This window comes from Heteronotia binoei, chromosome 1 (genome assembly GCF_032191835.1).
Source record: "Heteronotia binoei isolate CCM8104 ecotype False Entrance Well chromosome 1, APGP_CSIRO_Hbin_v1, whole genome shotgun sequence".
NCBI classification, from domain to species: Eukaryota; Metazoa; Chordata; class Lepidosauria; order Squamata; family Gekkonidae; genus Heteronotia; species Heteronotia binoei.
Window position 1 is genome coordinate 128,610,910 of NC_083223.1, and position 25,998 is coordinate 128,636,907.

Genomic DNA, 25,998 nt, shown 5'->3' on the forward strand with positions numbered 1-25,998 from the left:
GCATGGTAAAAGAATTTTGCTAGATTCAATGGCTTCACTCTTGTTTGAGGCTAATAGTGAAAAGATCTTATGGTCCTCAGATTGACCCTCCAGAGGTTAGTTTACAAGTCAAGTATTGGATATACAGTTTTCTTAGAGAAAATTATGACAGCTATAGTTCTAAATTCCATAAATATGCCAAATAGTGTGATTTTACATGCTAAGATATCAGACCTAAACTTTTTACTGATCTTATGTTAAATCAGTAAAAAAAAGTTTAGATTTGACAGGAAAATAAGCTATTGCATGAATTTCATCTCTCCCCTTCTCTGCAATATCCATGCCTTCAAAATTTCTAGAAATGTTACATCTGTGTCTCTAAACCTTTCCTACGTTTTGGGTTTGGCCACAAAAGAAACATGTAGGTTCACTAGCACCACATGTAGCACACTAGCACCACAACTCTTTTGTGAGAAACATGTGAGATCTCTGAATAATGAAATGATAAAACAGAATGACTTTCAAATGGTCTATGGCCAGGGAGCCTGGAAGGGTTTTTTGCCATCTTCTGGGTGTGGAGCAGGTGTCACTGGGGTATGTGGGGAGAGGTATTTGTGAGTTTCCTGCATTGTGCAGGAGGTTGGACTAGATGACTCTGGAGGTCCCTTCCAAACTTATGATTTCATCCCAAATTCTACTACAGAAATACAAGAACAGATCAGCCTTCCAGCAGACTTTTCCAAGTCAAGTGTATTGAAGAATGGGACATTTTCATTCCACATTCTAGAAATCATATTTGATAGTGATATTTAACCTTAATATGAAGTTGCCTTATACTAGAATCAGACCACAAATTCATCAAGGTCAGTACTTCTACTTAAGACTAGCAGTGGCTCTCCAGAGTCTCAGGTAGAGGTCATTCATGTCATCTGTTTACTACTGTCTCTGTAACTGAAGGTGCCAGGAGATTGAACCTGGGGCCTTTTACACACCAAACCACAGCCCCTGCCGATGTGTGTGTTCTCCTTTTAAATATCTTTATGCCAATCTATCACACACTGCCAAAAAATGCAATTTCAATACCAGATAGCTCATACTCATGATCAAGGTGGGGAAAAAACCAACCAAGCAAGCATAAATAAGAGGGAAATGGCAAGTGTATTTAATTAGGATATTACACACTGAAAAATGATATTAACTGAAAACTTTTTTTTATAAAGTGAGTAATGTCGTATCGGTAAGAGAAACAACTGGTAAGTAAAGGCAATGCAACAGGAAACCAAGCGCTAGAAGAGACTTGGTATACACTTAAATGTAAGTACAAGGGAACAAAAAAAGTAATGACAAACTATGTACCACTTTTTGGTTTTTTTGTAAAAACTGCATAGCAGTATAAAATACTGGTATCCTAGATTTTTATTGAATTCCTGCACATAAAAGTATTTTTAAAAGATTATTTTGAACAGCATTGATTTTTAATAGCTCTGGATTTTAAAGATTTAACACAGTATCTAAATTCAAAAATAAAAGTGCATGTAATGAATGAAGTATTCAGAATACGTATTGCGACAAAGCTGAACTGAGATAGTAATTAATCACAAGTTTAACTGCTTAGAGAACCTTCCATTCTGAGCCTCAGCAGTGCTTAGTACTCGGTCAAAGGGCCAAGACATTTTTTTACCATGCTCTAGCAACACAAAAAATACCAAAATACACACAAGTAAGGTATTTAATAGATGAACAGGTTGGAAAACAGCTTTTAAAACCTACGGAGTGAATAGTTTTGGTTATTTTTGACTGATAAATCTTTTTAGAAGACATAGAGGCAACAAACATCATGGATGTATTGCTGAAGAAAAACACTACCTAAACCTTGGTTGGTCACACCAACAAAAGAAGATTCAGTGTGTTATCAATGCTTCTTTCTTCTCCCAACAATGGCAATTACAAATGATGCTCAACTATCAACAGAAGACCAGATCCTGCAGGGCTAAAGAAAAATTCTCTTCTCTAGGCCCTTCAAATGAGAAAGGCAGCTTTGTGAGAATAGTAAACTGATCCCAACATCCAGGCATTTCAGAAAATAGATAAAGCAAATATTGAAAACTCCAGTAATCTCAATATATGGCACTAGAGAATGAGGTTTAATTTTTTCCTAAAAGGGGTCAGTCAAAAGTTATGAATAAGGTACTATTTCCCAGATTGGAATCATGTATGCTATAGATGTGAACTTTTGATCAAGTATACTAAAATGACTTTGTTACAAACATGTAGCCATTTCTGTAATAACCTTTTCAATACTTTTCCTCCTTAAAAACTATATACACTACTTTTAGATTGCAAACTTGGTCTGCTTATAACCTGTGGCACAGTTACCAAGTACAATCCCCCCAACAGTAATATCAAGTCTGAAAGCTTCCAAGTTACACTAGTATAGTTAAAGGCATAAATTACAGTAAACATTAAACACAATGTCCTCAATGGAAGACTATGGAAAAATGTGAAGTTCTGAAATGGACGAACATGCATTTAAGATATGCTTTATGCAACAAATGGTTTCTCATCTTATAAAGATGGCATACCAGCACCTCTCTTCTAAACACATTTATTTGGAAATAAGTTTCACTGGAACTAACTTAAGTGTGCTCAGAATCAGAATCCTATAGAATTTAAAATAGCCTTGAAGCCAGGATTACATCTGTAGGCATGTTAATAAGATGCTCTCTCGTCACCATAAATAAGCCCTTCATTAGTTTTACTAAATTAAAATTACACATCCTGTATATCTGGTTTACAGGAAGCTAAGGGAATTTTGTTCACATTCACCTCATTCATTAATACAAAGGAGAAAGTTTACTCAATTGCCAGTGTAGGTTTAAGTATATGACAAACCAATTTTTCTTCATAAGGCTGTTCATAGTAGTAACCTATATGGATAATCAAGAACATGTTATTTAGAAACATCTCTGTTGCAATTCAGTTCCATTGGGGGAAGTCAAATCATTGACTCAAAGAATTGAGGATTATCTCCCCTAATCATTTGTGGTCAGCACTAAAAACACATGTCCTATATCATCTCAACTAGATAGTAATTTAAACTGAGCCAGGGTATTTTGAGAGGCTGCAGCATTATTTAAAGAATAAAAAGAACTGTTTTTAAGATATGCACAAGTAAATTATGTTCAGCATTTAACTTTTTAAATTTCTTGTATCTGCAGATTTCTTAATCTGCAAAATGACCAAACACACAAGTTGTTTGGTCAGATTCCTGTCATTACACATCTCAAGTTCCTGTCTGATAAATGTGCATATATCTAAAAGTCCGAAGTCAATAAAAAGGAAATGGGCACCATTAAGTCAGAAAAATCCCTAGAGAAAAAAATTTGTAAATTATATAAGTTATATAAAACTACCCTGTCCAGCAAGTTCCATATTTTCAAACATTAAGGCAATTTTCATTAACTCTAACCAGACAGTATTATAAAAAATAAATGCCACTTCAAAACATTATGTACATAATGAGAGTAGATTTATCTAGAGTAGATTTATCTAGAAATCTTTAGTAAATTAATAAAGTGTCATAATGTTACAGAGGTTACATCAGGTGCTTGAGTATGTGCAATTAGAGTGACTTCATATTTAAAGTACAGGTTTCAAGACAGAGCGCAATGAACGTCCTTCTTTTGTAAGTTCTCGTGTGACACACATACATGGCAGTGGCACAGCCTCTTCCCGTCTTTCTACAGCATTATAACTACATTTCTTCAAGTGGTCAGCCATGCTTATGATGTCAGCAAATTTCCATTCATTTACAGTACAAAAAGCTGTGCTGAAGCGCCATACCTAGAAAATAAAAATAGTTAGACTGCATTTGTATTTTAAACATGAATGAAAGAACTGGTGTTTTAATGACAAAGTAATACATGCCAAATATGTGATATGATAGTAATAAAATTCAAGAGCCAAATAAACTAACAATAGGTTGGGTGCAAACATGTTAGATCCTAAGCTTTGCTTCTATTTGTGCTGCACTCCATCCATTGCAGGGGCAGTTCTGTGCTACAGAGCATTTTTCTCTAGTGCTAAGCATTTCTTAACTTACCAGAAGAGACTGCTCTCATAGAAGTGCTTAGCATTAAAAAAACACCATATTCTACAGTGCACTGTGTCAACAACAGAAGAGGGTACAGAGCAAGCAGAAGCATAGTTTGAGATTCAAACCATAATGCTGTATGATTTACCAACTATGGTTGGCAAACTTGTGAACTATTACTCTTCCCGTTTATTTCTTCAAGCGAACTATGACTCAGCATTGTTATCAGCTGGTTATAAATTAGAGTTTCTCAGGGCTTTTTTGTAGAAAAAGCTCAACAGGAACTCATTTGCATATTAGGCCATACCCCAATGTCACCAGTTTTGAACATAGCTTTTTTGTGGGAAAAACCCAGAAGGACCTCATTTGCATATTAGACCACACCCCTTGGCACCAAGCCAGCCGGAACTGCGTTTCTGCGCGTCCCTGCTCAAAAAAAGCTCTGGAGTTTCTTATTCCGCCCCCAAACAAGCTTTTTTGCCATTAGTAAATAAAAGCTTTTTTGGTCAAATTAGCACTGAAGGGAAAGGAAACCTCAAAGTAGGAATAGCTTTGACTGCTTAATCTGTCATTACCATTGCATTTTTTGATCCTGAGTATTTTATCTGGGTTCAGTGTTAATAAGCAAGTTCTAAAGTGGGTATTTGGGGAGATGTACAAGCTGAAGGCCTGCAAGGAACTGTAAGGAAGGCAAATTTGGACATTCCTCCAAATCTCAACGCCAGGATTTCATACATTTTCAAGACTTGAGCAGCCTAATTCTATTGCCCCTTCCTCCCCCTCCCCTTTTGCTTAATTTACAATGTCAAGTTTTCTGCATATAGGAGGCCAATTACACTGATCTTGTGAGCAGTTCAGAATCACAGCTAACTATATATCTTTAAAAAAAAAAAACCTTTCAGAATAATAGGCTGAACCAGAGTGTATCAAGGTCACAAAAAGGTTTAACATGTGTCCCACTTGGGAAACAGAAACACAGTGAAAAGAGACACTTTCAACAGATTTTTTTTAATATATAAAAAAAGAATGCCAGGAGTATCAACCTAACTCATTTTCAGACCTCTGTAAAACAGGTAATGTTTTGAGTTCAGGAATTCTACAGCACTATTGGTTGTAGCCACATTATGCCAGCCATCAAAAGCAAACAGGTAATTGGCAACACAAATAACATTAATGAGGAAAAACATGCTCGTTAAGGCACAACTATCATACGCTTGCACTATCTGAATTCATGCCTCCTGGCCATATATTTGTGTTATTTGATAGTTAAAGCCTCTGACTATCTGACTTGAACAATCTCAGTCTAAATGAAAGACAACTTTTTAAAAAGCTTACAGCATAGTAAGGACACTTGAAGGAAAGGTTCTGTTATCTGTTCAACTAGCAACTACAGCTAGTAATTAACAGCTTGCAACTACTAGGAAACTTATTGTCTTATCTAGGATTAGTTAATTAAGCATGGCATTCTGTACGGTAGAGCCAGAAGACTCAATGATTGTCTGGCAGCCTTAAATTCTAACTCTTTTAGCATTGGTGAACTACTTTCAAAGATGTCCTTGAAATGGCAGCTTCTGTGAGAGCTCTCTCAGCCCCACCCACTTCACAGGGGGAGGAAATTGTGGGGGAGGAAGATAGAGATTGTGAGTTACTCTGAGATTCAGAGTGGAAGGCAGGATATAAATCCAATGTCTTATTATTATTGGTGGTTGGGGACTGAGAAAGCTCCGAGAGCTGTGACTGAAGAAGAAATTGGATTTATACCCCACTCTTCGCAACAAGGAGTCTCAGAGTGGCTTACAATCTCTTTTCCCTTCCCCTCCTCACAACAGACACCCTGTGAGGCTAAGAGAGCTCTCCCAGAACTGCTCTTGAGCAAAACAGCTCTGAGAGAACTTGTGGCTGACCCAAGGTCACATCAGCAGGTGTATGTGGAGGGGTGGGGAATCAAACCCGGTCCTCCCAGATAAGAGTCCACACATTTAACCACTACACTAAACTGGCTCTCCCAAGGTCAGCCAACTGGCTTCAAGTCAGGAGAGCAGAATCGAATCTGGTTTTCGAGTCCACTGTTCTTAACCAGTGCACTGGTTGGAAAAAAATTATTTCTTCTCCAAACCTTTGAACAGAGGACTCTTCTAGCTGTAATTTTAAACATGTGAATATATTCTAGTATTAATCAGAGTACATAAGCCCCATCAGATGTTCAAATGCAACATGTGGTAAAAGATCTAGGTAACCCACTCCTTCTCTGATCCACACTTACACAATGGACTTAATTGCTTGAATCCTAAGGGTCAGTTCCAATAGTAGGTGTAGTCCCCTAGAGTTAGGAGCTTCTGCTCACACAAAACCAGTATTTTTTAAGCCTCAAAGCAACGATCAGTAGAGGGATCACCTCAGCAACAGATGAATACAGGAACAAATGTAAAAAGGCTTAGGATCAAAGCCCACCTATAGTTAGGACTTACATTCTCAGATAAGGAATATCCATACTAGGCATTACACCTGTAAGCTTCTATGCAACTGTGAACACCAATATGCAGATTTCAAGTGGAGATAAACCACCTGAGACAGATTGGGATGAGTCAGTACAACAGTAATCCCCTACCATATGCTGAGTTTGATGGGGTTTATGCATGCTTTTTATCTGGTAACCATTATTCTCTGAATAAGAGTTACCAAGTTTTATTTCACTATTGGCAAGGTCTTCTATAAGCCTGTACATCTTCTTATATCAGGGAGAAGGTGAAGAAGAAAATCACAGAAGCTTCAGCTAGACCAAACAATATGCTAATTTCAGCAGAAGTAAGGACAATTCCTGCCATCAATACATACAAACCTTTTCCTTTATTTGCCATGAAGAGCTTCCATCAGGATATTTTCTTTTTTCCCAAAGCAGTATGACCATTCCACGTGCCTGTAGTAAGCTTCCACATACATCCCTCATTAATCGTGACACACGTGAGAGCTGACATAAACTAAATCCATCGAGAAACCCAGCAATGTGTTGTAGAACCTCAAAAGGAAGACTACTCAGATGGTCACTATGCAGTCCTAAACAGCATCTCTTATCAGGCTCTGTCAGCACAGTAGATATGCAAGGCTGAACCCCAAATGACCTTAGGTGTCGGTCATGAATAATTTTTGCCCCCTGTGTAGAAGGACAAAATCTGCGTTGAGAATATGTACATCCATAGTAAGCCAGAGGACATCTCTGTTCCATCCAACCATTGAGGCCAGCATGAATATCACCATGCACATTCTTGAAGTGTGAAGAAAATTCATTGCGCCTAAACAATTGTCCACAAACAAATGTAAACATTGAGCGCTTTGTTTGGTATCTAGCTACACATTCTAGTACCAAGTCTAGCCCAAGTGTCTGGAAAGGGCTTGGATTTGAGAGCTGTGGATTAGCGTGATCACATGCAGAGGCCGAAGCAATTTCCCCTACCATTGTATTTGTGGCCAGGATTGCAGATGGGAGAGAAAACGTCTGTGTCCCAAAATCAACACGATATCCATCAACAACACGGCTATCAGATATTCCCCTACCACCAGGAGAATCTCCCAGACAAAACAACAAAGCTGCTGTAATCAAGTCTATACCCTGAAGACCCATAGGATCTTCAGTTATTTCCAAATCTGATGTATCTACTGCTTTGTTTTCCTTTGGTGCGGAGAAATAATGATTTGTGAGAAAACTGTAAGTACGATGAGGAAGTAAAGAAAGTACATCTATGTTTCTGAGCCTGTCTTGCTCTATTTGTCTGTGTAACATTTCTTCCTCACTACAGCCATATGGTAAATATACATGATTAACACTGCCATTAGGCAAACTATGCAGATGTACTTCTTCCTTAAGTTGTGTTGCTACAGAATTGGGGGCACATGAACTTGATGCCTCATCACAAGAATTACATATGCCATTTGCTACATTAGATTGCTCTGAATTAGACATTCCTAGTTTGTCATTTTGTTGCAGCATATCTGTACATGAATTGTCTATATGAAAGCCATTACAGAGAGAATCATCAAGGCTCATGCCAAAATTGTATTGTTGCATGGAATCATAAAAGTCACTCGAACCATTTTGTTCCACCTGCACATTTTGATTGAAGACATCCAAGTGAATGCCACCAGCTGCTCCCATATTATCTTCTAGACAGTCATGCTCTGTAATTTTATGCTGCACACTTCTATCACAGTTTTGTTCTTTAATCTGACAATCTTCACTAGTTTCACATGGTGAAATGCCAAGTTTTGAACTTAACATGCTTATGTCTCTAGTAGCTGTGTTCAAGATATCTAGGGCTGTAGCTAAACTTTTGGTTGTTTCCACAGTAGCTTGATAAAGTGCACCATATGACTCTTCATCTACCGGCATTAAGCCATTTGGAAGAGTGACATCTGGGGCACTCACAATAGAAGTCTGTTCTTTTGATTTTGATAGCTCATCAGCGGTTTTTGATGTCATAGTTGCTACTTTGAGGGATTCCAGAAGCATACGCTGGTCTTGAAGGGCAAGAGCCATGTCCAACTGTTCAACTTCATCAACATCTTTACTCAGATTTTCATAAGATTTGCGATCTGCATAACTCACTGGCCATCTATTCCACTCCATAGTACAGCATACCACACTTGCAGGGCAAATTTCTAGATGTTCAGCAATTTTGTTTCTTGCTACAGTAAATGGACAGCCTGAACCACTGTTCAGACAAGGCACTCTTTCAAGTGGACATAAAAGGCGGTGCTCTTCAACTTTGCATGAATGAAACACTGCTCCACAAACCATGGGGCAACCAATTAAATCACAGGAAATGCCAGCCTCTGGCCTAGTCATACAACGCCGACTAACACAGTTGACACAATGTAGATGCTGGTGCTCTTCCATGATGATAAGTTCAATTCTAGGAGTGAGATAAAGACAATGTGTTAGTATTTTTTTTTTGTCAGCAAACCCCCCCCCCTTAACACAGAGGGTGGAGGGCAGAAGGATATAAAATCAAGCACTACCACAAGCAGGAATTTGGATACCATATGTAAAACCCAACCATAAACAGTATGAAGTAGCACAAACTGGCACTATTCTACTGGTCAGTAGACCAGCCAAACTGCTGCATCACAGAACTGTGATAGACCTGCCTGGACTGCCACTTGAGCCAGGAAAGAGACAGTACTTTTCAACACATTCCTAACAGCCTGTATGTGACTCTTAACAGTAATCCCAAGCAGTATGACAGGCTGCTTCTGAAACAAGTGTAAGAAATTGTTGCAAGTAACATGGTACTTCAAAGCAAAGTGTAGTACAGTTGATGAAAGCCATACACATGAAGCTACTCTGGTTTCTAGCCATCGCATATTCTATATTACTGTCAATCTCTCAAAGCTGAAATATACACCCCATTAGTACTAGCATTTGGGACCATACAGTCTGTGTAAGAATATACTGAAGTTACCCTGTAATTGCAGTTACTTTTCTTATGTGCTTGAACACTGTAACATATTAGGAGCATAATCTCTAGAACAAGGATAGCCAGGACACTTATTATTATTATTATTACTATCTGTGAAACAATGCAGCATTAGCACCCAAGGGCTGATCTAAACAGCAATCCCCTCATCTAGTTTATGCCTCTGGTTGCAGGAGAACAGCCCTACAAAATAGCCGCAGAAGGAATAAAGTGACAGTAGCTCAAGCCAGCTGCTAGTACAGTACAGAGAAGCAGGCCCAAATCATAAATGAAATACACACAACAAAGAAGTGCATCAGAAGTATTTTCCACAGTTAAAACTTAATCTCTTCAAATAATCCAAACCTTACCCAAATACATACATACTTGAACTCTTGCTTTCCCAAGGTTTCTTTACACCATGTACAATTTCTGAACAACTGAAGAAAACGATGATAATCTCTTCACATTCACCACCACATTCCGTAATGGTGTCTTCCTGGAAAAGTCGCATATGACATTAGACATTCTAGTTTCTCATTTGTTAAGAGCATTTATTTGAATTTTAAATGAGAATGACATCCCTAGGATTAGTTAAGTAAATCATATTTAAAAACTTGGTAGTCCAATGAAAACACACACCAACTACGTTGCACAAATCAAGATTAGTTTTACATGCCGTCTTGTCCCCAAATTAAACTGCAACAAAAGATATGCAAAAGTGGTAACCAACTATATGCATAATAGCCACGATACAAATAATTTATTCCAAATTAATGCTTGTCAGATTTTCAGCAACATCAATTCAAAACTTTTTTGGCAAATTCTGTATTGGCCTCTCCTTTTCATCAATTCTCAAGACTTCTGTGCCAAAAGTGATCTCTGCTAAAGCAATGTTTGCAATGCTGGGTGACAAACAACATTAGACTCACTTTTAGATAATTTCTCCCTAAATAATAGTTTAAAAAATAATATTGACATAGTGCACCAAGTTTTCAAAGCACTTCTTTCAAATATTATTATGACAGTCCTGTGATTAAAATATTTATTAAAATTTCAGTTGTAACAGGAAGTGACTCACCAGATCAAGATCTTCTAATGTGGAGCAGAGCAAGTGAGCTTCTTTTTGATGTAGTCTCCATTCTTAAGACTATTCAGAAGGGGAAATCCCACTGGCACAGCACTGCTAAGAGAGATAATTAAATAAAAGTACTAAGCAAAACTTAAAATACACAGATCACCAGCACACGAGGCTGTAAGGTATCTGAAATTCTCCTTTTCCTACAATCATTTTGCTAATATACCCTCTCACTCAGAGTGCTTTAAACTGGGAAAGTGTATGTGTATTTTTAAAAAAATCTTTAATTTATATGCCACCTTTCTACTCAATTTCATTGTTCTGCTCTCCTTTTTATCATCATGACAACCACCACTGTGTGAGATAGATTAGACTGAGAGCGTGTGACTGGCCCAAGGTCAATCAGTTTGTATACAGTAATTGTTATCTAATGCTGTAGTAGATTACCTTGCATAAAAATGTTCATGCTACACATGCCAACAAGATAATGTCTTAAAAAGCATTTCACCCATTCCCAGCCAGAAAAAAAAAAATCATAGGCGTTTCAGTACTCTTGAAAATTTCCCAACTTCTTCATGAAAAAAAGTCACAAAGACGTCCTCCAAGTTAAGTACACCTCCAAGGGGAGCAAAAAAGTACGCTTCATCCTGAATTTTCCTATTTTTTCCTTTGGGCCTTCACATTTCTGTACTACCTTATTAGAAGTAAATTACACAAGACTGGACCCTCCACTAACTGTAAAGCCTTCCTTTGGCGCAAGGGGTCTTTTACCAATAAGAAAAGGATGGTTCCACCAGCACATGGTGTTGACGTTATTGGAATAGATTCAGAGAATACATAAAATTAATTTCAGAGCTGGGACAAACCTACTTCAACCAGCTCTGGCCCTCAAAAAAAAAAAAAGGTTAGGTTCTGCCTCCTTCCCTGACATGTGTTTGAAGCAGAAAAATGGCAGACAGAGAAAAGTCTAACACTTGCTCTGAAATCTCTATGTAGATTATTTTCTTTTGCAGATTTTATTTAAAGCCTTCGAAGTTTTGTTATACACATTTGCACACACGTTTAGGAAGGCTTTAAGGTGGTGCACCAAGCATATTTTCAAACTAACTTTTGTTAAGTAAAGGCATTTGGGATCAAGGCTATTTTTCAATTGGAAAAGTAGACATAAACTATCAGTATTTTTAATTACCCAGCAGCCATTTTTTCCCCAGGACTGTGCTACTTTAATTCCAGGCAATCCAGGCTACAGTAAGATAAAAGACTGTAATCTCATGATTTAACTGCAATTTAACCAATAATAAACATGCTAAATTAACCCCAGCAATCAATGGGTTGATGGATGCTGCAGTCATATCACCCTCACATCCTGCAATTAACTAATTATGAACATATTCTGCAAGAAACTGACATATACACTATTGCCACATTATTTGGTATTCCTTCCATCCTGGACCCAGAGCCTTTGGCGCAGGCTCAATTTTTAACATGCCTTCTTTATCTAATTGCCTCCTATCTTAGAGATAGGATAAAAGATCTTACTACTTTTCTTTTGGCAAGTCCCCATGTGAAGATTTGTTCCCCCCCATAGATGAATAGGCATTTTTCTCTGACTGGTAGTTATGTTTTAGCCAAACTGTTTACCCAGATTAATTCTAGTTGGAAACAAAGCATTGTTGTGCCTCTATTCAAATAGGGCTATGAATAAGATCCCCCAAATTATTGTCCAATTAGTTTACTAGACATAGCCATTAAATTCTATACCAAATTTTTCCTGCGCAGATTGGGGAACTGGGAGATCTTCAATCACGTAATCCACCCAGAACAAGCAGGGTTCAAGAAAGGGTTAGGTACTATTGACCACCGACTATCAGCTGACCCAAATGAATATTAAGGGTCCCACCAAGTCCATGTTTGCCGCATTCATAAATCTAATCACTGACTTTCACTCAGTCGACCACAATCAACTGTGGGCAAAATTAGTGGGCAAAAACATGGATAAATGCTTATTCTTCCTGTTAATTTCATTGTCATATTTCTGCTAGAAACAAGTGAGACCTATAGAGTCCCTAACTCAGGAGATTATTATTACTTGGAGGGTTGAACAGGGATGTGCTTTGGCCCCTCTCTTTTTAATCTGTATTTAAATGATATTGCTCAAAGTCTATCTAGCCCTGAGCTCTTCAGATCATCCTTCGGTGGTCAAAAGATATCCGTCCTCTTATACTTGTCCTCTTATATTATATGGTGCTGGTTTCCTTAACCTGTATCAGTTTAAAAAGAATGTTGCACTAACTGGGAAATTTCTGTAAGTGTGGGGCTCTAAACATTTATTTTGCCAAGATCAAGATAATGGTCTTTGGGAAGAGTACTCGAAGGCTTAACAAGTCAAAAGATGGTAATTCCATTGAGCAATGCTAAACCTTTAAATATCTCAGGGTGATTGATCTTCAGTGAAATCTTCTCATTGAAAGCCCACTTGGAGATCACAAGACCTTTTGTTCTGAGAACCACAGGTGCCATCTTGAAATGTTACAGCCTGGAAGGAGGATGTTTGATTCAGCAAGCTCACCTGGTTTCAATACACAAGACTGGATTTTTAAGACTGATGCTGCATTGGACAAAAATACAATACCTCACTTTAGATTTTCTCCTTGGTTCTAATTGTTTAAAAAAGACCACAGCAAAGCTTCTTACTTAAAAAAAAATGTTTTTAAGTATTATCTTGAAGTTCAATTTTTTCCTGTTTTGCTACACTTCAGCTCCAGGTCTCTTTATAGTTTATGAACCTGTAAAAACTTCCAGCTCCTGGAACCTATAAGCTGTTAAAACTGAACTTATTTCTTCTTAAAAAATTATGAAAGGTTGGTTTCTATGGGGGAAAAAACCTTCAGGAAACACCTTTGTCAGTCATTGTGCAGCACAATAAATTCTTGCACTTCTATTATGGATAGAGTCTGGGAGTTAGGGATCACTTGAGGATCAAATGAATAATAGTTTCTACCTAATCTCTGCAACAGGCTCTGTATTTTTATACATATATATTATTCTACCTATAAAGAACACAGACATTTACCTTCTTATTTACGGTTACGGTACTTTCCATTTAACAGAGAACACTCCTGCCAACCCTTACTTGTAAACTGAGAGTCTTCACTTTTTTTGCAGTGGGGATGGGGCAGGACAACAATATGGGAGAAGGAGCATATCAATACAGAAAACCCCCTACATAACAAACAACACTGGAAACAAAAAACACCTTCCATTGTTAATTCAAATCACCACCTTTCTGCAGGAGTCAGGCATGGCTTCAGGTTGCAAGTCTTTTTGGACTCATGCCCATTATATTGCTTAGTAAAACTATATTTCTCAAGAACCATAGCTATTCTGAGTTTGGATAAAGGTTCTGTTCCATTTTAAATCAATAGGTTCTTTTGCATGTATTATTTAAGCACTACCTAATTTTAAAATGGACATTTTTTCTTCTATATTTACATTACCGATTTAGATCAATCCATACTACTCAGCTAAAATTTGATTTGAGGAGCCATGACAATGGAAAATACAAAAAGGAATACAGTTCATTTACAAAATGTCATTCTTCACTATATTGTATAAATAAATGTTAGCCACACTCACTAAACACAGTGAAGCTAGATTCCATTCAGTGTTTAAGGTAACTGCAAATCAATGCACATGCTCTTACAAATGAACAAACCTAGAAAAACAGCTGTTCATTTATGATTAGGCAATGTCAGCAGATAGATTCAGTTCATTTGAGAAGTTTAAGTATGTATGCTTGCCTGTTACCAACCAAGAAACCTAAAAATATACACAGTTCTGGTGTAATGTCCACTGATCTCCAAAGGTATAGATCACCTGATGTTATTGTACATACTACAATCAGCTGACTAGAACTGTCAAAATAGGTTTTGAAATTCTGTCACAACTGTAGCAAACAACCCAGTGACCAGTGTTTGTACAAACAACTATGATCATAATAACAACTTGAAATAGAAAGCTCTAAGTATTCCTAGTGTAATCCAAATCCTTCGGTGCCCTCTTGTGTGCCCAACTACTACAGGTACACTATTTAACAGAGAACAGTGGAATTATATAACTCCTCTCCAAAATGATATTTCTTATTTCATACATTTAACTCTCCTTGTTTATTTAAGGTCAGTGATGGTTTTCCTATTCAATGTCAAAGGCTTCAGATAGAGTAAAGAGCACAGCATGAAAGAAGATCACAGTATTAGAACTGTTGCAGTTTGTTTACTTGTACTACCACTTGTTTTGAGACAGCTTAGTTTTCAAAAAGGCAAAAGTAAATATTTTTGTAAAACGTGACACTTAGCAGATCAACAAAAAATATACCGTGTATTAACAGTTTTTAAAAAGAATTTTGTGGCCATTCAAGTCTTAGTCTGACTTTTGTTGAGAACGGGCTAACAAAAATGTTAGTTTTTATACACATTAAGACCAGAGTACTGCCCTAAGCCTGGGGATGCCCCCAAGTTTGCGGACTCCGGCCACTGCTAGCCACCTGGTCAGCAAGGGAAAGTCCCACCCCCAAGCCCTGCCTCAACAGCTACCACCCCTCTCCCACCCCTTCTGCAAGATTTAAAGGGCCCTCCAGCTTTTCAGCAGGAGCACATGGCCTGCTGATCAGCTGGAGAGCCCCTTACACGTTGCAGGAGGGGAAGGAGAGGGGCGGCCACCAGCTGCAAACCTGAACTCCAATAGGCAAATTCACCAACTGGAGTTCAGGCATGCAGGCTACTGGCTCCCCTGCTTGCAAAAACCATTTAAAGGAAAGGTTTCCTTTAAACTGTTCTTACAAGCTGGCCCCGAGGGTGCCTTCCATGCGGCTGGGGATGTCCTTACCGTCTCCAGGAATGCCCCCCAAAGTTGCCTACCAGGGAGGGGGTAGAACCTGGCAACACTACCTAAGCCTTAGTTAGAAAGACAGACTATACACAGGATGTGAGCGTGATCTGTGTGTGACATCTGTCACCCCAATGATCGCCAGGGTTGATTTGGCTGATCTGGCTGCTTAGGCGGATGTCCCCTACCGCCCTCACCCCTTCATGTGCGTCCCCCTCTCGAAGACTATACATCCATTAAATAAATAAAAACTGTTAATGCTTAACTATTAAATATGCAACCAAGGAAAAACATTGCTGTAACACTATAAATGTTGATTTATATGAAGAAAGTTAGAATGTTCCACAGGCAGGCAGTAAGACTATATACAGATGACCTACTATTATGTAAGTTTTAAATATATCAAGCAAAGAATTAGAAGAACAAACAAAGGTTTAAAACGGGGGTGTCAAAAATGTAACCCATGAACTACCCATGGAATCCAGCCACCAAGCAACTTCCTTCTCCTGCTTCCTTTTCCAGGGCTGCTACTGCAGCTACATGGTAGCTTGCTTTTCCCCTCCCCCCACCATGGCTCTCTGCTTCCTGCCTGTTGCCTCCCTCCTCCCCCCCCCCCCACACAGAGAGCTCCGTGGCTGCTTCATGTGCGACAGATACAAAGACAAGCCACACACAGAGCTTCTGCTTCCTTCTCCAGGGCTGCTTCTCCTCTTTTGAGGAGGAAGGAAGGGGGAGGGCGGAGAGATAGAGAGAACAAAGTTGAAGTCCATGTTAGACTTAAGACCAACAACATTTGTTTCCAGGTATAAGCTTTTTTGTGCAAGCACACTTCTTTGGAGGGAGGGAGGGAGTGGGGAGGGGTGGGGGGTAGATGGATGAATTCTTCTGACAAGCACAATGTACATTGAGGAAATTATTTTGGCTTCTGAAAAGTTTTTTGAAAAAATTGATTTCTTTGTTCCTATATGGATTTATCTTCTTTCAAAATGATCCTGATTAGGAATTAGAACACCTGGAAAGGTCCTTGTATCTTGGAATGTGGAGTGATTTCAGATACTAAATGATAATAGCTCACATTAACAATGAGACAGGAAAACTAGCTCTCAGTTCAGTCCAGGAAAACTTGAGCTTCATTATCAATTGTAAATTCAGCAGTTTCCCTTTCTAATCTCCCTTTGAAATTCCTTTGTATGAGCACTGCTACTCATAGGTCAGCAACTGAATGTTGTAGTTTTTAATGTCAGACTTATGTCCACTTATTCTTTGCTTCCTCTTGGATTGAATCATCCTGGATGGAATTGAGACCTAGGTTTCCTGTCTCATTACCAACACTGGTCTCTCCATGCCTACTGAGAGCCAGTTTGGTGTAGTGGTTAAGTATGCAAACTCTTATCTGGGAGAACCGGGTTTGATTCCCCACTCCTCCACTTACAGCTGCTGGAATGGCCTTGAGTTAGCCATAGCTATCACAGGAATTGTCCTTGAAAGAGCAGCTCCTGAGAGCCACTCAGCCCCACCCACCTCATAGGGTGTCTGTTGTAGGAGAAGAAGATATAGGAGATTGTAAGCTGCTCTCTAATTCAGAGAGACAGGCAGGATATAAATCTGCAGTCTTCTCCTCCTAACCCTCTGCATTTCACACCTAATCCAATCAAGCCTGTTATTGTCATTCACCTGCTATTTCCATTTAACATCTGAAATCATCTTTACAAAGTTTATATCTTCAGTACCGCATGTTACATTATATGGTATGTGTGGCCCAGCCCAACAGAGTGACATTTATGTCAGATCTGGCCATCATAACAAATGAGTTCAACACTTCTATTTTAAAACATTAAAAATGTGTTTAAAATGTTTTAATCAGAGGCTTGGATAAATGTCTGCACAGAAGAGGAACTAATTTTCAGTGATCTCTCCCCCACTTTCCCCATGGTATTCCAGGAAGCTCCCTTTTACCACACACAGCATGAGAGAGAACATTTAGGTGGGAAGCCAGGAAGTCATGTTATATGAATGGAAACCCTTTCATCCATGGAAATTTGAGATGGGATCCATCATTAATATTAGTCATTAGATTATGGACCTTCTGTTATAAATATTTAATTAAAATTCAGAAGAGCAGTCATAAAAGTTTTTCCTAGTCTTTATTATTTATTTAAAACTTTTTAATGCTGCCTTCACAGCTGATCAGGGTCCACAAGACGGGAACATAAAAAGCATTAAGATATTTAAGCAATTAAAAACACAGTTAAAATTATAAAATAATTCAATTAAAAGCACATAAATAAACAACACTAGAAGGAGAGACAGTAAGCGTTATTGAGGGGATGCTAGATGAAACAAAAGTCTTCACCTACTAGCAAAAGATACCAATAGAGGGAGAAAGACAAATCTCCCTGGGGAGGGAGTTTCAAAGTTTTAGGCTTAACAGTGACCACAATGCTTTATAGGCAGGATAGAGAGAGACCGACAGGTAAAGGCATTGTGCTGTACATCAAAGAGGGCATAGAATCAAATAAGTTAGAGAACATCAGGGAAACTAACTCCCCAACAGAAGCATTATGGGTAAAAATACTGGGCCCTAAGGATTCAGCATTCATATCACTATAATCCATAACATCTGATTTCAAAAGATGGAACTTTATGAAAATGGGTAAAGAGTTAAAATGAAGCTGAAAATAAAACAGAAAGTTCAGTCCCTAGAGAATGCTTGGAAGCTACTAAAAACAACACTAATTGAAACCCAGATGGAAGGCATTTCACAGGTTAGGAAAGGCAGTGTCAAGTCTAAAATAATGCCTGCATGGTTAACAACACAAGAATCTGGGACTCCTCAGTTTAGAAAAGACTAAGGGAGGGCATGAAAGAGGTTCATAAAATTATGTATAGGAAGCTAACAAATATATCTTTTTCTCCCTCTTCTAAAATACTAGAACTCAAGGCACCAAAGAAACTGATGAGTAATAAATTCAGGGCAGACAAAAGGAAATACTTCTGTACACTAGTGGTTGAAGTGTGGAATTTGTTGCCAGAAGATGTAGAAATGACCACATGAACAGACATCTTTAAGAAGGGATTAGACAGATTCATGGAAGATAGGTCTATTGGTGGCTACCAGCCATGCTGAATACAATGAACATCCACATTCAGAGGCAGTCAGTCTCTGAATCCCAGTGTCAGGAGGCAAGATCAGAGGAAGACCTTGGCTTCTATACCTGTTGGCCTCCACAGGAACTGGTTGGCCACTGTGTGAGACAGGATGCTAGTCTAGCTGGACCACTAGTCTGATCCAGCAGGGCTCTTCTTAGGTTTTTACAATCGATATCAGCTAGTTCACTAGTATCTTGGCACAACTTCTAAAAGATTCCAATAAAATTTTTCAAAAGTATTCATTAGCTTTTTATCACCAGCTACAATTACTCACCTTGTACAACATAGTGTTATAGGACAAACACAGCAGAAACAGGTAAGCTTAAAAAATGACCCAGATATGGTAATACTCTACCTGATGAAAGAATAACATAGGGAAGCCAAGTAGAGAGACAGATAATCTTATGTGTAAGGCACTTCTGCTTTTAAACTCAGTATCCCCCACCTGTTCCAGATCTGCAAAGACAGAACAGAACAGTTTGAAAAAGGAATCAATTTGTGTAGGACTGGAATACCAATAAAATACTTTTAAAATTCCACAGTAATTTCTGTGTGTAAAAGATGCACCATGACATCATCCAATACCAATGGCAGTACCAAAAGCCCTTGTTCCCCAGCCTCATGGGAATTAGACTAGATAAGCATCTTTCATATAGCAACCACCTTGTACCTGACAGGTCTCCCTGGAGACCTTTCACCCTTCCAGATTTATTTATTAGGAGAAAGTATACACTATCTTTCCACAGCCCTGCCCAAAGCAGCTCACAAAGCAGAACAAGCTAACAAACCATAAAAACCCTAACCCTAACCCAGCCATCACACAAACATAGCACAAAACATTTAACGGGGTGGGGGGACCCTTCATAAACCAGCCTGCCTTCTAGCTCAAAGCAGACTGAAGAAACCTTTAAAATACCAAACCCCTTAGTTAAAAACCTGGTTAAAAAGAAATGTTTTGTTCTAAAAGAGTACAGAGGAGAGCCTTAATGGACAAGACATTCACACACATGAGGTGCAACCACTGAAAAAGCACTGTTGCTGGTCACAACCTGCATCACCTCTGCAGAAAGGGAAACTGGTTCTTAACTGGCAAGATCTTAAGAAGGATTCTTAATTGGCAGGCTTGACTGTATGGGTCTAATCAAAGTATAAAGCAAACACAGTAGTACAGATGACATGCCCAGGACATGTACAAAAATCCAACGTATTAAGATTAAGAGTCTGATCTGATAAGAATATTCTGGAAAGGATGGGACTCAAGTCTTCCAGAATAATGATATTTCTGCTAACAACATAATTGTCTACATTCCTAGGTAGCGTTCTAGTACATGTCTTGAAATCTTGACCACACTTTACTTGTTGAGTAACACATCTTCAACTAAAAATCCCTGTCCAGAGACTGATACCGATTTCTCACTGGTGTTGCTGTCTCCAGGCTTCTGTTTTACTCTGACACAAGTGATCATTTTCCCACAGCTGCCCTGTGGTTGCATTTTGACGAGAGGCTCCCTCCAGCCCCCTCATAGCATCTTAATCCTTAAAAGATAGCATCGCAAAGCTGCAAGGAGAACTGGAGGGAACTCCACGTCAAAATGCGCCACGGAGCAACTGGTGGGAAAATGATTGCTTGTGCCAGATAAAACAGAAGCCTGGGGGCGGAGCAACACTAGTGAGAAATCAGTCTGACTAAGCTTCCAACAACTCTGAATTTACCTGGCTAATCATGTGAAGACCCCCAAAACACACACGAACATACAAGGGAAATTTAGGGAAATGTTTAAAAAAAACCCCAATTTATTATTTCCTTGTGGAATGAGTGAAACTTTTTTGAAGACAAGGTTTTACTTTTTCAACATGTTTAGTATAAAGGCTACATAAGAATTTATAGCATTAAACAATCCCTGCATATTTTATTTTATTTTATCAGATTTATATCCTGCCCTCCCCTAACGGGCTCAGTGCATGCACTGGCGATCTACACAACATTTTCAGGTACATTTGAATGTAGCATTAACATTTTTAAATTTCATAAACATGCCAAATAGTTTAATTTTATATGTCAACTCACAAAAATGTATTTATGTTAAAGCAGTTACAGAAATTTTAATTTGGTAAGTTATGACAAATTTCAATTTACACAAAAGTTGTTTTCCCCAAATGGGGAAAGACACACACATATCCCTGCAGCTTAAAACAATCTGTTAAAAGTTTATATCTGTTGGACCATCTTCCTGAGTCATCATCCTGATAAAGGAAAACCTGCTTCTGAACCATACACAGGACTTCCCTATGCATCACAGCCCCATCCAACATAGAACTAATCCACACTTGATCATTACCTATTGCTATAAATAATTTATCCATCACTGTATATGGAAAACATCACTCTTATCTGCAGCTTTTTAAAGTGGTGATGGAACATCAACAGTAAATACATCATATATTTGAACCTAACATCAATAATGCTATCCTAACCATTACTGACGTGTTTGTAGTAGACAGAGATTTAGTAATCAAGCCTGGGGGGGGGGGGCAGAGAGCCAGGGGGTTTCCATGGAAATATGACCAAAAATGGAGGGGGGGGGGATCTGAAGAAAACAGAAAGAGCTAAAGTGAAATTTATCTTTTCCAAAAATAAATAAGGAAGAACGCTCAGGCTGGTATAAAATGTGTTTTGTCTTTCAAAATGTTCTTATCACTTAAACATTTGAAATGGCCAAACAATACAGTAATTTAATTAGTAAATATTTCTCTATAATGCAAATGCTGACTAGTTTTCAAAGAAGACCTGGAAAACAAAGTTTGTTCTGCATTTGATGCAATTCAGTTCAAGAAACAGGGATAAAATTACAATGCATCCATGTCTACCAATTCAGAATGGAGATATAGGCCAGAATAATTTAGAACTGGAGCATGGGTAGAACTGGGCATTTGACCAGTAAAAAGATGTTTTGGTAAAATGCTATCAAATATGTTTAAAGCATCAACTTAAAAAACATTTAAATCATCAATTGGTTGAATGCTTTGCTAATTACAAAAATAATTATTCTGAAATAACCAAATTTAAGTTTTAATAAAGCAATACATTTATTATTTTCAGTAATGTGAAGGAGAACTTATATATGTGCACCAAAGAGTTCTTTTTGCAGTTACTTCGCTTTGAAAACAATATGCTGCTCAAACATGTCTGCAATTACAGCACGTAGCCAATAGGAGAAAAACTGCTATACCTCTAAGCCTGACCCTGACAACCACATGGCTACTGAGCAAGCAGCCATCAGTCTAGTCTATTCCAACAAATGATTCTAATGATTAAACCAGGGAACGTGTCACTGGTATTCTTGGCTTCAGGGTCAAACAGCTGGTAAATTGGCAACTGGCTTAATTTTGTTATGTTTCATTATGTATGCATTGCTTCCAGCAGCCAAACGCACTAAACACATTTAAATTTGGACTTGTACATAAAAACTGCAGGGGGGGGGGGGAGATACCTTTGTATCTAATGCCTGAAAATGAAAAGTGAGATGCTGTTTGCTGGACTGGGAGCTACACGCCCAACTTTAGACAGTCTGGTTGATCATGTTTAGGAAGCAAGGGAACCAATTTCAGACAAACAACCCTCCTCTCTCCAGGTATCAGCCGCCCTGAGCCTGCCTTGGCAACGGGGAGGGCAGGATATAAATCAAATCAATAGAACTAACATCTCCAAATTTGTAATAACGTAAAAAAGTATGATACAGATCACTGTATCTGAGGAAGTGTGCTTCCACATGAAACCTTATACCTCACATAAAACTTTGTTGGTGTTAAAGGTGCCATTGGACTCAAATTTTGTTCTGCTGCTTCTGATCAACATGGCCACTCACCTGAATTTAAGTATGACACAGTTGAATAATAACTGTAATACTGTTCTAAAGCCTAGGAACTTCAACATGTATCATTAACAGTATGCAAAAATTAAAAGGCTTCCCCAAGTTGTTCAAACACAACTGTTTAGGAATAAAAGCACACATTATAATTTACCTAGTTACTACCACACCTATCAATTGGTAGAGACCAATGCAACCTTGATCTATCTACACTCTGTGGTTATACTTAAAACGTGTTTCACTTGAGTACCTGTGTTTGGTCTGCAGTAAAACAACAAGATTCAAATGCAGTAGCACCTTAAAAGACCAACAAGATTTCCGGGGTGTAAGTTTTTGAGCATCAATGCTCTAATGAAGGAAGACCTGACTCTAAAAAGCTTATATCCTGGAAATCTTTTTGGTCTTTAAGATGCTATTGCCCTAGAATCTTGCATCTGAAAAAGCTGAAACAACAATTAATTATTTGGAATTCAGAAGTTAACTTCTTTGACCTGAATAATCCCACAAACTTTTTTCAAAGACTGCTGACAATCATGACTCAGCTAAAAAGCTTCCACACATACTATCAAGGTACAATACAAACTCAGCTATTTAAACAGCACATTTATTTGATAATAATTGTTCAGGATGTCTGGAAATTTTTAAAAATTCGTTTCAATTTCAACTACTTTCTAACATTATAAATCCCACCTATATTTATTCATTACTAAAGTGTAATTAGCTGAAGACTGTCAGCATAAGAACTCCAAACTGTACTGTGACCAAATCTGGCAACTAAAAATGGAACATAATTTCCTCCAGAAAACTAGCAATGCCTTTACATGTAAGAACATAAGAGAAAACATGTTGGATCTGGCCAATGGCCCATCCAGTCCAACACTGCCATACAGTGACCAAAATCCAGGTATCATCAGGAGGTCCAGCAGCACAGCCAGAAGCCTTCCCACTGTTGTGTCCCTCCAAGCACCAAGATTAAAGAGCATCACTGCCCCATAGTGTTCCAACTACACGTTGTGGCTAATAGCCACTGATGGCCCTCTGCGCCATATGATTTTGGTTCTCAACAAGTTGTGTTAGCAGCTAATGTCTGCTGTAGTAGACCATTCTTAAATTTCATAGTTCACTTCTTTTACAAGGATTATATTAGCCTATTCCAAACTTACTTCTGGGTTTATCATATTTTGCTTTCAGTTATCAAACATTTCAAACTGCTACTACCACCCCATCCCCTTTCTAAGGTCCAGGGGAAAGTCTTTTCATATTTGACGTGTAAGTAGAACAAATCTATTTCAACAAGAAATTGTTCTCAGAAGCAATTCTATTATTCAGGGAGCGCTAATCTATCACAACCAAGCAAAACAACACTCACACCCTGTCTAGCGTTTTAGCAGAGGAGCGATGATACTGTCTCCTTTTAAGGCTTGCGCTTCCCTTCATGGGGCACTCTTACCGGCGCAAATAGAACAGAAACTGAAATTCCATTTGTTTCTGTGCATACACCTAGAAAAACCCCACTAAAAACTTCAAGCACTGCTCAATCTAGAAAATTAAACACCTTGCGGGGGGGGGGGGGAGAGAGGTTGGGACAACGGCAAGATGACTTGCAGCTGTTGTCTCGACACCACGCACAACGGACATTTTGACCACAGGGAGCCCGGCGCGTGTTTGCTTGTGCGGCTCCGCATATGACTGCAGTGAAAATGCTAATCAAGCAGTACAGGGCTGAAGACAGAGACGGCCCATTCCTCCCTATCCGCACTACAACCATTGTTTCCCATATACACTGAAAGCAAAGGGAGGAGGGGACTGCAGAGATAAGAAAGCCGCCAGCGCTACCTTCCTTCTCTCCCTGCCCCTTTTCCGAAATAGCTTGGATTTTTTAAGGGAAACCCAAGCAAATGTCCCACAAACGTATCCGCGACACCCCCCGAGCAACCTCCTAAAGTGCTCCAGTTGTCAGTCAGTGTTGACCGCTAAATCCCTCCCGGGGAAACCCCGCCGAGCTCCCACTCATTTCCATAGTCCTGGCGACTACGAACCACTGCGGCTCAGGCTAACCCAGGCCAAGCCCAACCCTCCCCCTCAGGGCTAGGGCTGGGGCTGAGAGGGGGAATCCCCAACCACGGGCTATGGCCGCCATTTGTTTACCCCTCGGCCGACAGGGAGCAGCAACAACTCAGCAGTGTCGAGAGCACAAAGCTACGGCAACCAAAGCCCTCGATCCCCTTTTTTCCTCGCAGGAGACTCACCCGCTCGCTGGGACGCGTGGAACAGCTCGGTGGGGGAAAGACAACACAAGCAGCCCGCTCCTCCCCGACGTACACAAGATTCGATCCGGTTCCGGTGAGGTGGAGGACTGCAAGTGCTGGCTCACAACGTCGCTTTCCGGCCACCTCTCTTCCCTTGTTCCATGCAGCCGGGCAGTCGGGAGAGGAGTGTCGTAAAAGAAGTGTGGGAGGTACTGTGGGAGCCGCTGCTGTTGCTGCAAGGGGGTGGGGGGCAGCGAGGGAACGTCTGTGAAGCGAGGGAAGAAAAGGAAAACAAAACTTCTCTAAAGGGACATGGTCAGGCGGCCCTAGAGCACAAACTGATCCGGCTGGGATTGCCCTGTTTACCTCTCCTCGACCGTTACCGGTCTGGTGAAGTCTGTTTAAGAGCATACGAAAGCTTACATTCTGAATAAAACTTAGTTGGTCTTAAAGGTGCACTTGTCTGCTGCTTTGTTCTGTTACGTTACTGGGTTAGCATATTTATTGTTAGCCGCATTTTCCAGAAATGTTTGAAGCGCTTACGCTAGTTAGCACTGATACAATCAGAATCGAACATATGAAAACACTTTGTGCTGTTATTCTTCTGGAACAATGCCACTGGAATCCGTGTAAATTATTGTGTTGTTCTAGTATCTTGATAAAGTGACTACATGGGCTTTGCTCTGGACCAGGAAAGGAAAGGTCCCCTGTGCGAGCACCAGTCGTTTCCAACTCTGGGGTGATGTTGCTTTGACAACGTTTTCAGGGCAGACTTTTTACGGGGTGTTTTGCCGTTGCCTTCCCCAGTCATCTACACTTTCCCCCCAGGAAACTGAGTACTCATTTTACTGACCTCAGAAGTATGGAAGGCTGAGTCAACCTCGAGCCGGCTACCTGAAAACCCAGAATTTCGAGAGCTGCACAGTCATATTTAGAACTTAAAAAGATTAGTTCATGTCATGAACACAAGAGGCTACTAGTTAAGGCACCAGCAACTTCAATTTCAAATTTATCTCAAGGATGCACATAACAGAGTACACATTTTGGGTCTGGATCTCCAGCAAGTGTCAAAAGAATGGGCACACATGGATTGAGGATTCTCCTCAAGTGCTCCTCATGCAGTGTCTGATTCAGGTCAGGACCATGGTGCATGTGCAGAAAGAATGTCTGTCTTTCCCCCTATACAAACACACAGACCATTTTACCAACCTGAAATATAGTTCATAAAAGCTAAATCCACTAAATT

The 25,998-nt window shown here is 39.3% G+C and overlaps 1 protein-coding gene across 1 annotated transcript; it reads right to left on the reverse strand.

Moving 5' to 3' along the window:
• Positions 1 to 1,118: 1,118 nt before the first annotated feature.
• On the reverse strand, positions 1,119 to 24,916 carry FBXO30 (F-box protein 30). Its single transcript, XM_060240583.1, has 6 exons — positions 24,753 to 24,916; positions 18,990 to 19,090; positions 10,604 to 10,708; positions 9,910 to 10,021; positions 6,912 to 8,979; positions 1,119 to 3,822 (listed from the first exon to the last, which is right to left on the reverse strand). The coding sequence occupies exons 5-6, from the start codon at positions 8,961 to 8,963 to the stop codon at positions 3,619 to 3,621; spliced, it is 2,256 nt and encodes a 751-aa protein (XP_060096566.1). The 5' UTR covers positions 8,964 to 8,979; positions 9,910 to 10,021; positions 10,604 to 10,708; positions 18,990 to 19,090; positions 24,753 to 24,916; the 3' UTR covers positions 1,119 to 3,618.
• Positions 24,917 to 25,998: the final 1,082 nt, after the last annotated feature.

Excerpts from the sequence above, each read along its gene's own strand:
- FBXO30 (XM_060240583.1), bottom strand. The coding sequence starts at position 8,963 with ATGGAAGAGCACCAGCATCTACATTGTGTCAACTGTGTTAGTCGGCGT. Across the intron at positions 3,823-6,911 it reads CATGGCAAATAAAGGAAAAG|GTATGGCGCTTCAGCACAGC; the intron begins GTTTGTATGTAT and ends TTTATTTTCTAG.